Raw genomic sequence first — 17216 nt, forward strand, 5'->3', positions numbered from 1 at the left:
TAACAATTTAATTAATCTAAAATTAATTCAATTCTCATTAATCCTAATTGAGCTAACAAGTGGATCTTATGGACCTATAGATTGAAGCTCTAATGATACTTGATTAATTAATTAAAACCCTTAATTAAATCAATCAACCTTCATTAACTATCAGTCACTCCATGAAAGGCCGATAACTGCACTCTTCACATTAGAGATATATTTTTGTGTCCATTGAATATAATCAAATCAATAGTGTGTTGATCTTTCACAAATTGATCGTAAGCACAACTGGACCAAAATTACCATGTCCCTATAATTACGTCTAACTCCTTAAATACCATTGATCTCTTTAATGAACAATTAATTATAGTCCAATTATAACCGAACCCCTCTCGGACCAGGAGAGGGTGTGGCGCCACATTGTTCAAGCCCCGAAATTAGCTCTTAAAGGAGCAATTTCTCTACTTACTCTAATAGTAGGGAATGAGTGAATTCCTTCATGTGTAGATGCGTTGCAGTTCCACAATCAGACGAATCCCCAAAGCGGTAGGCTTATTGAGTCTATGAATCTGGCCACTCTCACCCATACAGATCAAAGGATCGCCTTCATAGGTAGGAGTTCATAACTCACTTAGAATTTAGGTCAAGTCACCTATGTGAATGAATTTCAACATGAGGAGTTCCTTGAGCGGAAATGGATCGTCTAAATTCCATTAATTATCAAATATAAAATTTACAGTAAACATACAAGAGATATGCATTTAACTTTAAATTACAACATGCTTTAAACAATAAACAAGTTCAAGAGAAATCACCTTTGAAGAACCTTTCTTCTCGAATCCCTCGAACAATCACGAACGGAACTCCTTCCTTGCAGATCTCCTTCTTCTTGCACAGACACTACCAATCGAGAACCTTCTGTATTCTCTTTTGGGATTAAAGGATTCAAGCAGGAGTTTTGAGCTTTGCTTGAATCCTTTGTAGAGGGAAAGAGATGGAGAGGATGAGAGGGAGTTTTTTCTCTGAGAACTATTCTCTATAAAAACGTTGGATGCTTGAACAGAATCATTCTCTCTCAACCCACTTGAAACCCACGTTAGTATTGAGAGAATAATGACTCCTTCCCTTTTATTAATTTCAAATAAATTAATAAAATAGAATATATAATAACTGCTTTATTATATACACTATATGTCATATCGAATATAACATATAGCCTATAGTTTTATATTGCATCAAATACAACAAAAACTATAGATTTTATTCTCTCTTAACTATACGTGACATTATATTAAATCCATTTATGTGAATCTCATCCATATAAATGATATTTGGATCTTATCCAAATATTTTATTCCTCTCAATATAAATCATATTTATATTTAATTAGATGAATCTCATTCATATAATTGGTATTTGAATCATATTCAAATTTCTATCATAATGTATCAAATACATTATAATTAATTATATCATATATAATTAATTCCCTCAATTAATTTGAACACTTCAAATTAATCCAAAGATTAAATCTCTATTGAGCTAAAATGGGACCTTATGGACCTGTAGATTGAAGCTCCAACGGTACTCGGATAATTAATTAAACTCTTTAATTAAATTACCCAACGTCCGTTAACTGCCGGTCACTCCACTAAAGGCTGACAGTTGCACTCTTCGTACTACAAATAAATTTCTATGTCTATTTGATATAACCAATCAATAGTGCAATGACCTTTCACAAATTGCTCGTAAGTACAGTTGGGCCAAAAAATCGTATCGCCCTTGTAGTTACATCTAACTCCTTACGTACCATTGATTCCTCTAATGAACAATAAGTCATAGTGCCAGTATGACCAAGTTGTTGGGAATGTCCTAGAACTCGCAGTTTGTGTTAAACATTCTATTTATCAATAAAAATAACTTTTTGATTTTGCATCTTATTATGAAAATCCAATAAACATATCCTTGGCTATAGTCTGAATACTATAACTTTATGTAGTGACATAAATAGGATCAAGTTAACAGTATATAGCCCAGATGGTCTAATAAGTGTATGGATGAAATTGATTATCTCATCCTGGTAACACTATTGCATGTGGCCCATTCTACAGTTGTTACAAGAAGTTGTAAAGTGCTACAAACAATGTGATCCAAAAATCATTCATGTGAGTGGGGGCATCCTATGCAATGAGTTTGCATATAGACTGGACCACGAAAATAGTCAGTTTTCTTTATAATGACCGTTTACTGTTAAAACTGACTATTTCATTTATCATATAACTAGGTTAACTCGATCTTAATCCTGAGCTAGCTATGAACTCTTGTTTGTTTGGGATTATCCTTTGATCTACAAACGGTAAGAGTAGTCCAACAACACTGCTCAATAAACTTTCCATTTTGGGGATAAGACCGGATGAATAGCTGAGAACATAGTTTTGCAAGATGGAATTCACTCCTACCCTATTTAGGGTTAGCATATAAGTTGTTCTCTTAAGTACTGATTCCAGGTCTTGAACAATCGGGTCCCGCCTTCTCATGATAGAGAAATGATTTGATTCATAGAGATTATGAATCAGAATTGTTCATTAGAGGGTCAGTAGGAACTTAAGGAACAAGATGTATTCATAGGGGTAAAATGGTAATTTTGACCTAGTTATGATTACGAACAACCTGTGAAGGATCAACTTACTGATTATGGTTATTAAGTGGACATAATATATCTATAGTGAGGGGAGTTCAACTATGGGCTATAGTGGAATATCCCATTAGTTTACGAATGGGGTTAGATCGGACTAATGAGTTTAGTCGATTAGTCTCGAATTCTTGGAGTCCATGATTTGTAGGTCTGTGAGGTCCCATACTAGCTCGTAAATGGTTAAGCTTTAGAATAGTTTGAGAAATTAATTTGAAACATTCAAATTAATCAGAATAGGAGAATATATATTTAAACATGATTTAAATATATGAAGATGATTATTGTGCAAAAATTAATTTAAGATATTAAATTAATTATAGAAAGTGATTTTTTTAGTTATTAAAATAAAATTTGAATTTTGAAATCAAATTTTGGTTTTAAAAACAAAAATTGGAAAAATTAGATTGCATACTTCAAAATGGAAAATGTTGATTTTCCAATATCATCTTCTTCATGCTCACACAAAGCTCATTTTCTTCTCTTCATTAATACCGCAAGCATGAGCTACAAGCCATGCATTTCTCTTCTTTGCATGCTCATCTGCAATAAATAAAGAAGCTTTGAGGGATTTGAAGGCATGCTAACACAGAAAATTTTGAGAGAAAATTTCAATGAGAAGAAAGAGTTCTTCATAGTGAGCTATTGTAAGTATTTCACTGTTCTTCATCGTTTCAAGCTGTTCTTGAGTCCCACAACTCGGTTTAAAGCTTCAAGAGGATAGTGGGGAAGATCTTGAGGTGGTTCACGGTGATTTTTGGTGAAGACTGCTACAGTACAATCAAGTTCTTGGAGAGTTCTTCAAATGTATGATCTTAAAACCCTCTTTTTAGAAGAGCATGCTTTAGTTTTTGCCAAAATTAGTAAATTTAAATGCTTATGGATCCTTAATACTTCTACTGCATGTTATTTAACTCTAAGACAAGTCCTCTCGGGCCAGGAGAAGGTGTGGCTATTATGTTCAAGACTCGGAATCAACTCTTAAGGGAACAATTTATCTACTTGCCTCTACATCGGGGAATGAATGAATTTCATCTTGTGTAATTGAGTTCCCAGCTCCCCAACTAGATGAATCCTCAAAATGATAGGCTTGTTGAGTTGGCAATCTGGCCACTCTCATCCATACAAATAAAAAATTGCTTTCATGAGCAGGAGTTTACAACTCACTCAGGATTCAGGTCATGTCACCTATGGTCATCCTAGTGAAATATAAGTCTCTATTATCAATAAAGTTATATAAAGAGACTAATCATTATGTGGTCCGGTCTTATACAAACTCTTTGTATAGGACACCTCCACTCGTATCTCCACATGAATGATTAAGATCAGAGCATTTGTAGCACTTTACAACACTTGTAACACCTACAAAGCGGGTCGTATCCGTAGTGTCACTATGATAAGGTACCCAACCTTGTCCATCTACTACAGACTATTTAGGTTATTATTTAAACAAGATCCACTTGTATGTCTTTACATACTTTTTTAAATTAATGAAATAACCTTAGTTCTTAGTTTATTGGATTAAGTATATGCTTATAAAATAACACTTATTTTATTAACAACAATATGTTTATATAGAGTTTACAAACTACGTTACAAGGAGATTTAGGACACCATTCTCAACACTATGGTCATCCTGGTGAAATGTAAGTCTCTTCTAGCTTGTTATAAAATAGACTATACATTTCGTGGTCCAGTCTTATACAAACTCTTTATATAGGATACCCCACTCACATGTCTCCACATGAATGATCAGGATCAAATCATTTGTAGTACTTTACAACAATTGTAACAACTATAAACGAGTCATATCCATAGTCTCACTAGGATAAGGTATCTAGCTTTATTTATCTACTACAGACCATTCAAGTTATCACTTAAACGTGATCCACCTGTATGTTTCCACATACATGTTTAAGTTACAATAAAGAACCATGGATCTTAGTTTATTAATTTTTTGGTTAATGCAACTCAATGTCGAATAAAATACCTCTTATTTTATTAGATAAATAAAATTATATACAAATACAATTAGAAACTATAAAACCACGAGATTTAGGGCATCAACCTCAACAATCTTCCACTTGTCCTAAACTAGTGGGTTGTACATGATAAAAGAACAAACTAGTACAACAGGGCATAAAAAACAAGAAACTAGGGCATACAATACATGCTGAATATAAATCTTCTACTTGTTTTAGACTAGATGAGGCATGTCTCATAGACCTAAACTCTCTAGGTGACTTGAATACCTTAACTATGAGGGTCTTTGTAAATAGATCAATAACATTGTGCTTGGAAGCGATCTTCGTGATGACCACGTCTCCTTGATGCACATCTCCTGAATCAGGTGATACTTGCGTTCTATATGTTTTCCACAGTTGTGGCTCCTAGACTCCGTGGATTTAGCCACAACACCACTATTATCACAATAAAAGATAATAAGCTTTGACATGTCTGGAACAACTTCCAGATCAGTCAAGAACTTCCTGAGCCATATAGCCTCCTTGGCAGCTTCACAACCCACTACATACTTTGCCTCCATGGTGGAGTCAGTGATGCAACCTTGGTTTGTACTTCTCCATACTACAACCCCTCTGTTAAAAGTGAACACTGATCCTGAAGTGGATTTCATGGAATCCCTATCAGTCTGAAAATTAGAGTCAGTGTATCATGTAAGGATCAAATCCTTAGACCCTTACACAAGCATATAATCCTTCGTTCTCCTAACATATATTTTTTAGAATGGTTTTAACTAGTGTCCAGTGATCTAATTCTAGATTAGATGATATCTACTAACTATACTCACTACATATTAAATGTCAGGTCTAGTATGTAACATTGCATACATCAGATTGCAACCAGTCGATGCATAGGAGATCCATCTCATCTCTTCAACTTTTTGAGGTGTTATTGTTTGATTTTATGAGCATGTTATTGTTTGATTTTATGACTAAGTTAAAATATTTTTATTGCTAGACTTAATTAAATTTTCAAAGATTTATTAGGGTGTGCTTAATTTAACTTTTAAAGTGTTTAATTTCGAAAATAAGTCATTTTGAAAAAAAGTGAGGTATTTGATAATTACTCAAAATAGCTTTTGAAACATTTTCAAAATATATTTAATTTTTTTTATTGAAAATGTTTAACGAAAAATGGTTTTTTTTAAAAAAAAAAATGGTCTAATTAGCCCACAAGCAAAATGAAGAATTTGTTCTCATTTCTTTTCCATATTATTTTTTCCAAAGTTAAAAAAAACATGATTTTTTTCTTTTTTTAAAAAAAAAGTTAAAAAAGCACAATTTTTTAATGAAAAAAATACTCTATTAAAATGTCTTCATGATAAAAAGAAAGAATATTACTCGGGTGCAATCGATGTTGCACTTAGATCCATGCTCCAACCTTCTCTACATATATTAACAAATAATTTTTTAAAATAAATTTTCTTAAAAAATGAAATATCACATGAATGCAAAATAGATTAATACAACCTAGTCTAAGCTGCATCAAAGTTTTTTTGGAAAAAAAGAAGGAACAACTCTAATAAAATCATAAAATTTCTGTGAAATTTCCAATGGACATGCCCATTATCCAACAATCATACACTACAGAGAATTTGTTGTTGCCGTTTTATTTTTGGTTCATTACAAATACCTTCACTTTCTGTAACCGACATATAATTGTACGCATTAATTTTCGTGGGACAACTAATAAATAAAGCAATTATCTACATCTAAAAAATGGTTTGGTTATATTATATTGGTCAAATTATATTGAATATTCTTAAACTTTGGAATTGGATCTAAAATAATGTTACAGTTGATTGGTAAAAATGAGAATGTACATGTATTTTTTTCATCATTGTATAGAAGTTTAAGATATTTTCTACTATTTATTTTATCTCAAAAAATATCATTAAAATTATCTATTTAACCAATTTCCAAATTTATCTTTTTAAATAAGAAATCCAAATTCATGAATAAAAGTGAAATCTTTTAAATTTTACAATATAATTAAAATATACACGTTCAAAATATTTTGTATAATTTGAGAACCGTGTCAAGCTACAAAACACGGACAAAAAAAAGTTGGGAATGCCCACACAATCCTTCTACTAATAATATACAAGTAATATGTCGTTTTTTTAATGCAAGGGATTTGATACGTGTGTCGCATGTGTTGAGTAAGGTTTTTTTTTAAAAAAAACAATTAATTATAAAATTTTGTGATAGTTCTTGAAAAAAATATATTGGATAATTTATTTAACCTCTTAATTCTGAACTTTGCTAACCAAAAGATTTTTCTTATTTTCTTACTCTATTTATTTTGGATCGGATGATTTGATTATTCTCTTAATTTGAATCAAAGTATTATTTTTTTTATTTCATGATAAAATTTTTTAATTGATTTAGATGATGTGATTATCTTTTTAATTTCAACCTTTAATTTAAACCAAAATATTGTTTTTTCTATTTTTGTATGAAATTTCGTAATAATTTGTTCTTATTTGAAAAAAAAAATTATTTAATTATCTCCTAATTTACAATTTTTCAAATTTTAATTTAAACACATATATTATTTTTTTTATACCGACAAAAGTTCTAAAATATCTCTAAAAACTCAATCTCTCTTAATCTGTAATGATTCTTCTTGAAAGACTTTATTTTGAAATTTTAAGAATTGGTGTGTATTTACAATAAATTTTAAAACATAAAAAAAGTACAAAAGTATGTCAAAAAATGTAAAAATTATTATAAGCCTCTAAATTTATTGGTGCACATTTACAAAAATGGAAAAAAAAATGAAAAGAAAAAAACTACAAAGCATAAAAGTAGTCGATCACTCTCTTATCCATCACATTACCGACCTCTAAATTACTTAAACCTAAGAGAAATTTCTTGAACTTCAAAAGTAAGGTCTTCTTCTCCATTGTCATTAGTATGTGAGAATCAATACGTAAATCTACATATATAAAAAAGTAACCTCAAAAGCATATACAAAAATACATTAAATCACTTTAGATATTTTCATAAAGTTGAAAAATGAAAAAAAAAAATTAAAAAGATGATCAAACAAACAAGAAAGATGTGATATCTTCTTCTAGACCTAGAAGAGAAAGGAAAAGAAACACTAAGAAGAAATTACAAAGAAAAATCGAATTGAATGTTACAAAAAATTTCTAAAAAAAATAATGAATATTAACAAAGAAGTTGTATAGATTCTATTAACAAAATAAATAAATAAAAGAAAAAAATGAAAAAATGAAAAAAAGTATAGGAAGAAGAGGTACCTAATCGAAAATGGGAGGCTCAATTTAGCTATTTGTTTAGAAAATTTAGAATTAAAGTTATCATTTAATTTTATTTTCAATTAAATTATATTAGCCTGATAACCACATGAGATTTTTTTAAAAAAAAGAAAATAATTATTATTAAATGTGAATACCAATTTATAATGAGACTATTTAATGATTTAATATGAAATTAATTAAGATACCATATTTTAGATAAACATGATATTTTTTATTTAATGATTTAATATGAATAGATTTTTCATAGTCCTTTTAGATTTTAAATTAGATTTAGATAGTACAAAAAACAAAAAAATATTTTTTGTTTTTATTTTTTTAACGCAATTTAGAGTTTTATTGTGTTTTATTTTTTTTCTATATCTTTTTTTAGATACTAGATTAAGATAGTATATAGATTTTTTTATTTTTTATTTTTTATTCTCTAATGTGATTTGTAAAAAATTTTAAATCTTTTTCGTTTTTTTACGTAATTTTGAGTTTTCCTTAGATTTTATTTAATTTAATGATTTAAAATGGAAATTACCCATATGAGTACAACATTTTGAAAAGCTAATTATATGTTCTTTTTCTTAAAAAAGTTGAAAATATGTCCTATCCTTATTTAGAATTAGGAAAGGATTAGGGAAAATAGGTGGAAGATGAAAGTAAACACTATTCCCAACTTATTCATGATTAGGAAAATCTACATCCTAATCTTAAAAGAAAAAGAAAATTCTAAGTTATTTTTCTTATAAATACATCATTATAACTCTGTATGAGATAAGTTCAAGCTTTGAAGTAGTTTTCAATATTCTACAAATTCTCCGATAAAGCTATTTTTCTTTGTTTTGCAAGTCACCTCTTTCTCCTACATTACAAATTTAAAGGTCAAGTGAGATTTTATTCCCACCATTTAGTTTCAACAACACAAGTCTATCAATGAAGATGAAGTTTAGTAAGGTGATAGCGATGGTAATAATGTTAGTCATGAATATGATGGTTGATTCCGCATTATTGGTCACTGGATCTATTATTGACAATCAAAGGATCCTAAAACTCCCTTCCAAAGAAGATAAGGAAGTTAGATCAAAATCCTTCAATAATATTAATTACTCTACAAAAATGTTAACATCTACTGGATTATCCATGCGAGCTTGTCCTATGGCCTGTGGATGCGCTTCGCATAACGATTGTTTCCCATGCAAATGCACATTAATTCCTATAATGCCACCCTTCTTTACTTTCGCATGTGTTTAAATCTTTTCCATTATTTTTAAGTTTATGGCTATGCATAGCAATAGTGAATGGAACCATTACACTAGTTTATGGCTATGCATAGCAAAGTTGTATTGTGAGACTAAAAATGGAATCATGTCATTATTTTATTTATCATTCTACTTTCAAGTTGTTAATATAAAGAACCATGACTACAGTTTATTATTTAGTGGTAAAATTTTATAAAACAATTGGTTTGGTACAAAAAATAGGTAGAACCGCCGTCAAGTATGTTTCTTCTACTACTATATAATTAATATGTCACATCACTCACGTAATAGCGGTGATAAACTATTTTATTACCTCACATCACTCACGTATGCTCATAAAATCGGTTACCAACGCTCAATAATTCGACCATAATCTCCAAGTAGGAGATGTTTCGTAAACCGTCAACTTACCCCAACCTTAAACAAGATTATATACCAGTTGAGTTTGTAACCTAGGTTTTATAAGTTTTAACAATTAAAACAGTTCGTCAACCTATGTGAGCATGCAACTATTGTTTATGGATTTTAAATGTCTAACCCAATTTTATAACAATTTATAAAATTTTAGACATGCTAAACATCCATAACATACATAAGGCATTTAATATTTAATATAACACTTATATTAAATACAAGAAACTCTAACATGCATACTATATATTATAACAATTTATAACATACATTCAATGCATGTAACATACTTCCTATGGTGGAATCTTAAATCTAAGTGGCATACTATATGCACATACAAGATTTATTTATTTATAACATACATCAAATGCATAAATAATTAAACACAAACTGATATGATTTTAGTTTTGGAATAAACAAGCAAATGGAAGCCTAATTATTACAAATAGCTTTAAAACCGTCTTTGAACCGCTCAAACCGAACCCAAACATCTTGAACCGGACTAGAAGAGTCTGAACCGGACCAGCCAAAAATACTTTGAGGCTGAACCAGATTGGACCTTCAGAAAACCTGTCAAACCAGCTGCTCTTGGTCCAACCTCAAAGTCTTGCTAAGGTTGATCGTGTAGCACTGAATGCAATCGTCTAGCTCCATCGCCTTGTGTTTTGAAGGGGTACACGATTTCTTAGTGTCTGCCGCAACTAAACAATCGTTTAGCTTTATCACATAGAACTATACGATGGCTTAGTGTCTGCCGAAGCTACACAATCGCTTAGCTCTATTGTATAGAACTACATGATCGCTTAACTCCATCGCTTAGCTCTATCGTATAGAACATCATCGCGTCGCTTAGCAACTTGTTTACACGATCGCTTAGCTCTACATCTAAACAATCGCTCAGTGTTATCGCATAGCACTTCATCGCATCGCTCAGTGCATGTCATTGCTAAACGATCGTGTAATGCCATCTTTTAGCAAATTAAACGTATCGTTTAGTTCCCACACCAAAGCTAAACGATTCCTTAGTGCTATCGCATAGCAAATTAGACGTATCGTTTAACTCCTGCAGGTACACGATCGTCTAGCGTTCAACATCACAACGACCAATGCCCATTGCTATACGATCGTCTAGCTTTTCTTCACATCGTGTAGCGCCTGGAGCTAGATGATCGCTTAGCAACTGAACCTCAACAATGATTTTGAGCATAAGCTGAAAAACTGGAACAGCAGCTCGGCCTTCTTCACTTGTTTCTTCAATTACATCTTAATTTCAACTCTAATGATCCCAAATAAATTACAAACTTTTGCATATACATAAAAACTCATCAAATAAGAATCCATTACAAATTTAAATGAGAAATTAAAGAGAATCAAAATGCCAAAACTCAGTAAACCATATAAGTGCATCAGTTTCATATTTCTCATATAAAACACCCACCAAACAAAAAATAAACTGAATTGAATGCTTATATGTTGCTCTGATACCGATTATAGGATTGTATCAGTAACAACGAAAGCACAACGTACATCTAAGCACTCTAATTCACTAATTTTGGCAAAATATAAAGCATGCTCTTGCAGAAAACAAGTGAGTTTAAGGACATACCTCTTGTAAAACTTCTTCAAAGCTCCTTCTCCAGCTGCTATCTTCTCTGAATCTTGTTGCAAACCACCTCAAGATCTTCACTACTATTCTCTTGGTGTTCTAGATTGAGTTGTGGGACTCAAAACAAGCTTGAATCAAGAGATGGAAGAGAAAAGTTCACAGCAGCAATCTTGGCGAAGAACCCTTTCTTCAACCCGAATTTTCTCTGAAATTCTCTATAGATTGCTTGCTCGAATTTCACTCCAAACTCTTCAATATATTGCAGATCAACATGCAAAGGAGACAGTTGCATGAGTTGCAACTCATGCTTGGAGAAAGACAAGGCAAAGAAGATGATTTTGTGTGAGCAAATTGAAAGATGGATAATGAAAAACCAACTTTTTCCCTTTGTGTTTTGTTTTTCATAAATTTCCAATTTTATCATACAATAAAAAATGATAATTCCAAAATCCATTTAGATTTTAAAAATTGAAAAATGAAATAAATTTTATAAATTAATTTTTAAATAAAACTAATTAATTTGATATCAAATATTAAATTAATTCTTACACATATCCATCTTTATATATTTAAATCATATTTAAATATATAAATTATCCTATTTCGTTTGATTCTCAAATTAAACACTAACTGTATCTTATATAATTACCAATTTCCTTAATTCTAATTTGAACGTTTAAAATTAACTTATCACGCTATTCTCGAGCTAGTCCGTTATGGGCTAACAGGGGGACCTCGCGGACCTACAGATCATGGGCTCCAACAATCTGAGATTAATTAGATAAACTTATTAAACCAGATTATTCCCTATTCATTAACTAATGGGTCACTCCACTAAAGCCCATAGTTGTACTCCCCTCACTCGATATATTATGTCCACGTGATTTAACAATAATCAGCAAGTCGACTCTTCACAGGTTGTTCGTAATAACGGTTGGGTCAAATATCTGTTTTACTCCCAAGATTATGTCTTATTCCTCAAGTCCTTACTAATCCTCTAATGAACAACTGATTTGTAATCCAATCACTAAATCAAACTCTCTCAGCTCAGTGAGAGGATGGGACTCCTTGTTCAAGACCTGGATTCAGAACTTGAGAGAATAACCTTCTCTTGTTCAAGACCTGGATTCAGTACTTGAGAGAACAACCTTTCCCCTATCCCTAAATAGGGTAGGCATTAACTCCATCTTGCACCCTATGTCCCCAACTATCTATTCGGTCTTACCCGAGAAATGTGAGTCTTATTGAGTCGACGCTGGTGAGCCAACCATCACCTATGCAAATCTAAGGGAAATCCCAAATAAATAGGAGTTCATAGTTAGCTCAGGATTAAGATCGAGTTAGCTAGGTCATCTAGGTGAAATAGACAGTCTTATATAGTAAACAACGTTATAAAGTAAGAGTGACTTGTTTCTTGGTCCTGATCTTAAGCAAACTCATTGCATAGGATGCCCCCACTCCTCATGTCATAATATGTACAAATTAGGATCACATCGTATGTAATACTTCACAATTCTTTGTAACAACTACAAAGTAGGCCGCATCCAATGGTGTTACCAGAACAAGGTACCTAATCTTATTCATATACCATAGATCATTTTGACTATTTACTCGAATGTGATCCACTCTTATGTCTCTACATAAAGTTCAAGTACTCATATAATAGTGATAGGTCTTAGTTTATTAGATTTAGACTTTCATACAATTTATGACATCAATAATAAGTATATTTATTATAGAATATGTTTATCATTTTACAATCTGCAAGTTTTAGGACATAAAATCCAACATAGGCAAGTCAACTTGCAAAATAGAATAAAGGGCGATAACATCAAATTTCAAAATATAGGAATAAGTGTTGAGATACAATAATGATAAAAAGTCATGCACAAGGAAAAATGTACATGATTGACTTACTTTATGATATGGAAAAAATATCATACTTAAAAAATATTTACAACTAAAGTTAGGAACTTACTAGGATTTCATTCATTCTCTTTTGACCATATCCAGCCTCAAGAGGAATAATTACCTTTTGATACAAAACAAAGGAAGATGGGAGATATAATAAAGAGGAAGAAGATTATCAACAAATCAAGCATATGCTAAAATTTAAAATAGAAGAATGCAGATACCTTTTGGCCAACTTTCACAACTTATCTTATCTACCAGCAATAAAAAATAGAGACTATTGGAAGCCCAATATTATCTACAAAATTTCATTCAAAACTACAACAAAGTAATCCAATCTTATCTATAAAATTTCATTCATAACTACAGAACATTGGAAGACCAATTCTTCAAAATTTCATTCACCAAAATAACCGATTAACTCCAAATAGATTACCCAAAGTGCGGCTTGATTCGAACGCCACTTCAAAACTACAACAAAGTAATCCAACCTACAAAAAGTTCAATAATAATGGTTACAAAACGAAAATTCTAGCAACTACGTAAGAATTCTAAAAGAGTTTCAAGGCCTTAATACCTATCAAAACATCCAAACATCATTAACTTTGCTAGACAGTGGCTCCAATCCCTTGAAATCTTTGAATTGAACATAAAAAATTAAAAATAACTAAATTATTAGACAAATACTTTGATGGGCAACAAATAACTATTAATACTAACCTCCTAACTTACCAAAACATTGCTAAGATCGGTCTCAAACTTATTAGACAAAAACTCAACTCCTTCCAACATTTCAAAATCAATCTCATCATCAAACATTCAAACAAGCAAATCATTAAAGAAGATGCTATATTATAACCCAAATCACAAATTCATTCTAATACATCCAATACACTTACTCGAAGTGTTTGCTCAAATCGATGCTTCACTCGAGCCTCGACCAACTTGCCTGAAAATAAAAACAAAAGAGGAACAAGAACACTCATAAAATTATAAAAAGCTCTTACTTGACAAGGGAAGTGCGACTGTACAACGAATCCGGTAGAGAACTGACCAGATCTGGTAGAGGATTGACCGAATTTGGCACAAAGACTGACTGGATTTGGTGCGAGGCTAGGCTGGACGACTAGCGCGGATCCGGTGGAGGACTAACCGGTAGGTGTTGTACGTGGCTGACCGGTGGGCATTTGGCATGGATCCAGTGGGTATTTAAGATTCGCCAAGAAAATCCATACAAGACACCAAAAACTTACCCAAAATGCCGACGACAGGTCTGAGATTGGGCGCCGATAAGACAGAACCACACGACAAGTCTAAAAGAGAATGATCGGACGGAGATGGAGAGATCGGCAGCGATGGGTGCACACGAAAGTTGAACCGAAGATGCTCGTGGTCGATCGTTCGTTGGAGGTGCGGCGCAGCGACGACGAAAATTGAACGATGGCCGGAGGAACTGGAAGTGGTGGCTAAAATCGGCGACAATGGGCTGGGTTACAAGAATAAGACGAAACGTAAAGGAGGGAGAAAGAGTTAACGTGAGAGAGGGGGGAGGGGGGTGGATTGCAGCCTGAGAGGGAGAAGAAGGGGATTTTGATAATTTTGGGAGGGATAATTTTTATTTGATAATTTTGGTAGAAGGCAAACTAAATTCGAGAGGGAAATGAAAATGGGGGAGGGAGGAAAATAAAAATAAGGATAAAAAAAACATTATTTTTTATATTTTACTTGACATGAAAAATATGTCAAGTAAGAGTATCTTATACTTGACATACTTGACACGCAAAACGTGTCAAGCAAGACCTTATATTACTTGAGACGAAAAACATGTCAAGTAATGGTTCGCGTGAAAATATCTGGAAAATTTCGTCAATCTCCGTTTTTTAACCCTTTTACTTGACATTTTCTTTTTTTAAAAGGTCATTATTTGACATTTTTTTCAAAGAAACGTCAAGTAATTAAAAACTACAAGTGTCATGTAGATTTTGTAGTAGTGTCTTCTTCTCCACTGTCATTAGTATGTGAGAATCAGTAGGTAAAACTACGTGTATAAAAATGTAACTTCAAAAGCATATAAAAAAAAAATACATTAAATCACTTTAGATGTTTTTATAAAGTTGAAAAATGAAAAAAAAAATTGAAAAAGATGATCAAACAAAAAAGAAAGATGTGATATCTCCTTCTAGACCTAGAAGAGAAAGGAAAAGAAACACTAAGAAGAAATTAAAAAGAAAAATCAAATTGAATGCTACAACAAATTTCTAAAAAAAAAAAAAAAAAAAAAGAAAATTAATAAAGAAGTTGTATAGAGTCTATTAACAAAATAAATAAATAAAAGCAAAAAATTAAAAATATGGAAAAAAAAAGTTTAGGAAGAGGAGGTACCTAAAAGAAAATGGGAGGCTCAATTTAGCTATTCATATAGAAAATTTAGAATTAAAGTTATCATTTAATTTTATTTTCAATTAAACTATATTAACGTGATAACATATGAGATTTTTTATTAAAAGAAAATAATTATTATTAAAGATGAATACCAATTTATAATGAGATTATTTAATGATATAATATAAAATTAACTAAGATATATTTTTTAAGATAAACATGATATTTTTTTATTTAATGATTTAATATGAATAGATTTTTCATAGTCCTTTTAGATTTTAAATTAGATTTAGATAGTAAAAAAATATATTTTTTATTTTTATTTTTTTTAACGTGATTTAGAGTTTTAGTGTGTTTTATTTTGTTTCTATATCTTTTTTTTATACTAGATTAAGATAGTATATAAATTTTTTATTTTTTTTTATTTTTATTCTCTAATGTGATTTTTAAAAAATTTTAAATCTTTTTCCTTTTTTTACGTAATTTTAAGTTTTCCTTAGATTTTATTGAATTTAATGATTTAAAATGGAAATTACCCATATGAGTACAATATTTTGAAAAGCTAATTATATGTTTTATTTCTTCAAAAAGTTGAAAATATGTCCCTTATTTAGGATTAGGAAAGGATTAGGGAAAATAGATGGAAGATGAAAGTGAAGAATATTCCTAACTTATTCATGATTAGGAAAATCTATATATCTTAAGAGAAAAAGAAAATTCTAAGTTATTTTATTTATAAATACATCATTATAACTCTGTATGAGATAAGTTCAAGCTTTGAAGTATTTTTTAATATTCTACCAATTCTCCGATAAAGTTATTTTTCTTTATTTTGCAAGTCACCTCTTTCTCATACATTACAAATTTAAAGGTCAAGTGAGATTTTATTCCCCATCATTTAGTTTCAACAACACAAGTCTATCAATGAAGATGAAGTTCGGTATGGTGATGGTGATGGTAATAATATTAGTCATGAATATGATGGTTGTTTTCGCATTATTGGTCACTAAATCTACTATTGACAATCAAATGATCATAAAACTCCCTTCCGAAAAAGATAAGGAAGTTAGATCAAAATCCTACAATAATATTAATTACTCTACAAAAATGTTAACATCTACTGGATTATCCATGCGAGCTTGTCCTATAGCCTGTGGATGCGCTTCTCATAACGATTGTTTCCCATGCAAATGCACACTAATTCCTATTATGCCACCATTTTTTACTTTTTCATGTGTTTAAATCTTTTCCATTATTTTTAAGTTTATGGCTATGCGTAGTAATAGTTGGAACTATTACACTAATTTATGGCTATGCATAGCAAAGTTGTATTGTGAGACTAAAAATGGAACCATGCCATTATTTTATTTATCATTCTACTTTCAAGTTGTTAATATAAAGAACCATGACTTCAGTTTATTGTTCAGGTGGTAAAATTTTATTAAACAACTAGTTGGGTACAAAAAATACATAGAACCGTCGCCAAGAATTTTTCTTCTAGTACGATATAATTAATATGTCATTTTTTTAGACTAGATTTTAGTGAGATAAATTGTTTATAAATAAGAAACTCAATCTATGAGTCCAATCTTTTGAAAAGACTAATCAAATATGTTTTTTCAAAAAGTTTAAAACAGGTCCTATTCTTATATAGGATTAGGAAAGAGAATAGGAAAA

The 17216-nt window shown here is 30.9% G+C and overlaps 1 protein-coding gene across 9 annotated transcripts; it reads right to left on the reverse strand.

The window, feature by feature from the left end:
• Nucleotides 1-11025: 11025 nt before the first annotated feature.
• LOC120072673 (uncharacterized) lies at nucleotides 11026-14808 on the reverse strand. Of its 9 annotated transcripts, XR_005480566.2 has the most exons (7): nucleotides 14212-14806; nucleotides 13890-14106; nucleotides 13735-13793; nucleotides 13594-13648; nucleotides 13382-13411; nucleotides 13225-13278; nucleotides 11026-11553 (listed from the first exon to the last, which is right to left on the reverse strand). XR_005480566.2 is itself a non-coding variant. In XM_039025115.2 (6 exons), the coding sequence occupies exons 2-6, from the start codon at nucleotides 13974-13976 to the stop codon at nucleotides 11484-11486; spliced, it is 267 nt and encodes an 88-aa protein (XP_038881043.2). In that variant the 5' UTR covers nucleotides 13977-14106; nucleotides 14212-14806; the 3' UTR covers nucleotides 11026-11483. The 9 variants fall into 9 exon arrangements, 2 of the variants coding, with proteins under 2 accessions (XP_038881043.2, XP_038881042.2); XR_016528780.1 differs by having other exon boundaries at nucleotides 11026-11495; nucleotides 13735-14106; nucleotides 14212-14808; XR_016528779.1 differs by having other exon boundaries at nucleotides 13735-14106; nucleotides 14212-14808.
• Nucleotides 14809-17216: the final 2408 nt, after the last annotated feature.

This window comes from Benincasa hispida, chromosome 3, assembly GCF_027475165.1.
Source record: "Benincasa hispida cultivar pf3 chromosome 3, pf3_genome.v1.1, whole genome shotgun sequence".
Classification (NCBI taxonomy): domain Eukaryota; kingdom Viridiplantae; phylum Streptophyta; class Magnoliopsida; order Cucurbitales; family Cucurbitaceae; genus Benincasa; species Benincasa hispida.

Bases quoted from the DNA above. Each gene is read 5' to 3' on its own strand.
- LOC120072673 (XM_039025114.2), bottom strand. From the start codon at position 13,976: ATGTTTGATGATGAGATTGATTTTGAAATGTTGGAAGGAGTTGAGTTT. The intron at 13,794-13,889 runs GTAAGTTAGGAG...TTCAATTCAAAG, and splicing joins CCGATCTTAGCAATGTTTTG to ATTTCAAGGGATTGGAGCCA. The intron at 13,649-13,734 runs GTATTAAGGCCT...AACTTTTTGTAG, and splicing joins ATGTTTGGATGTTTTGATAG to GTTGGATTACTTTGTTGTAG.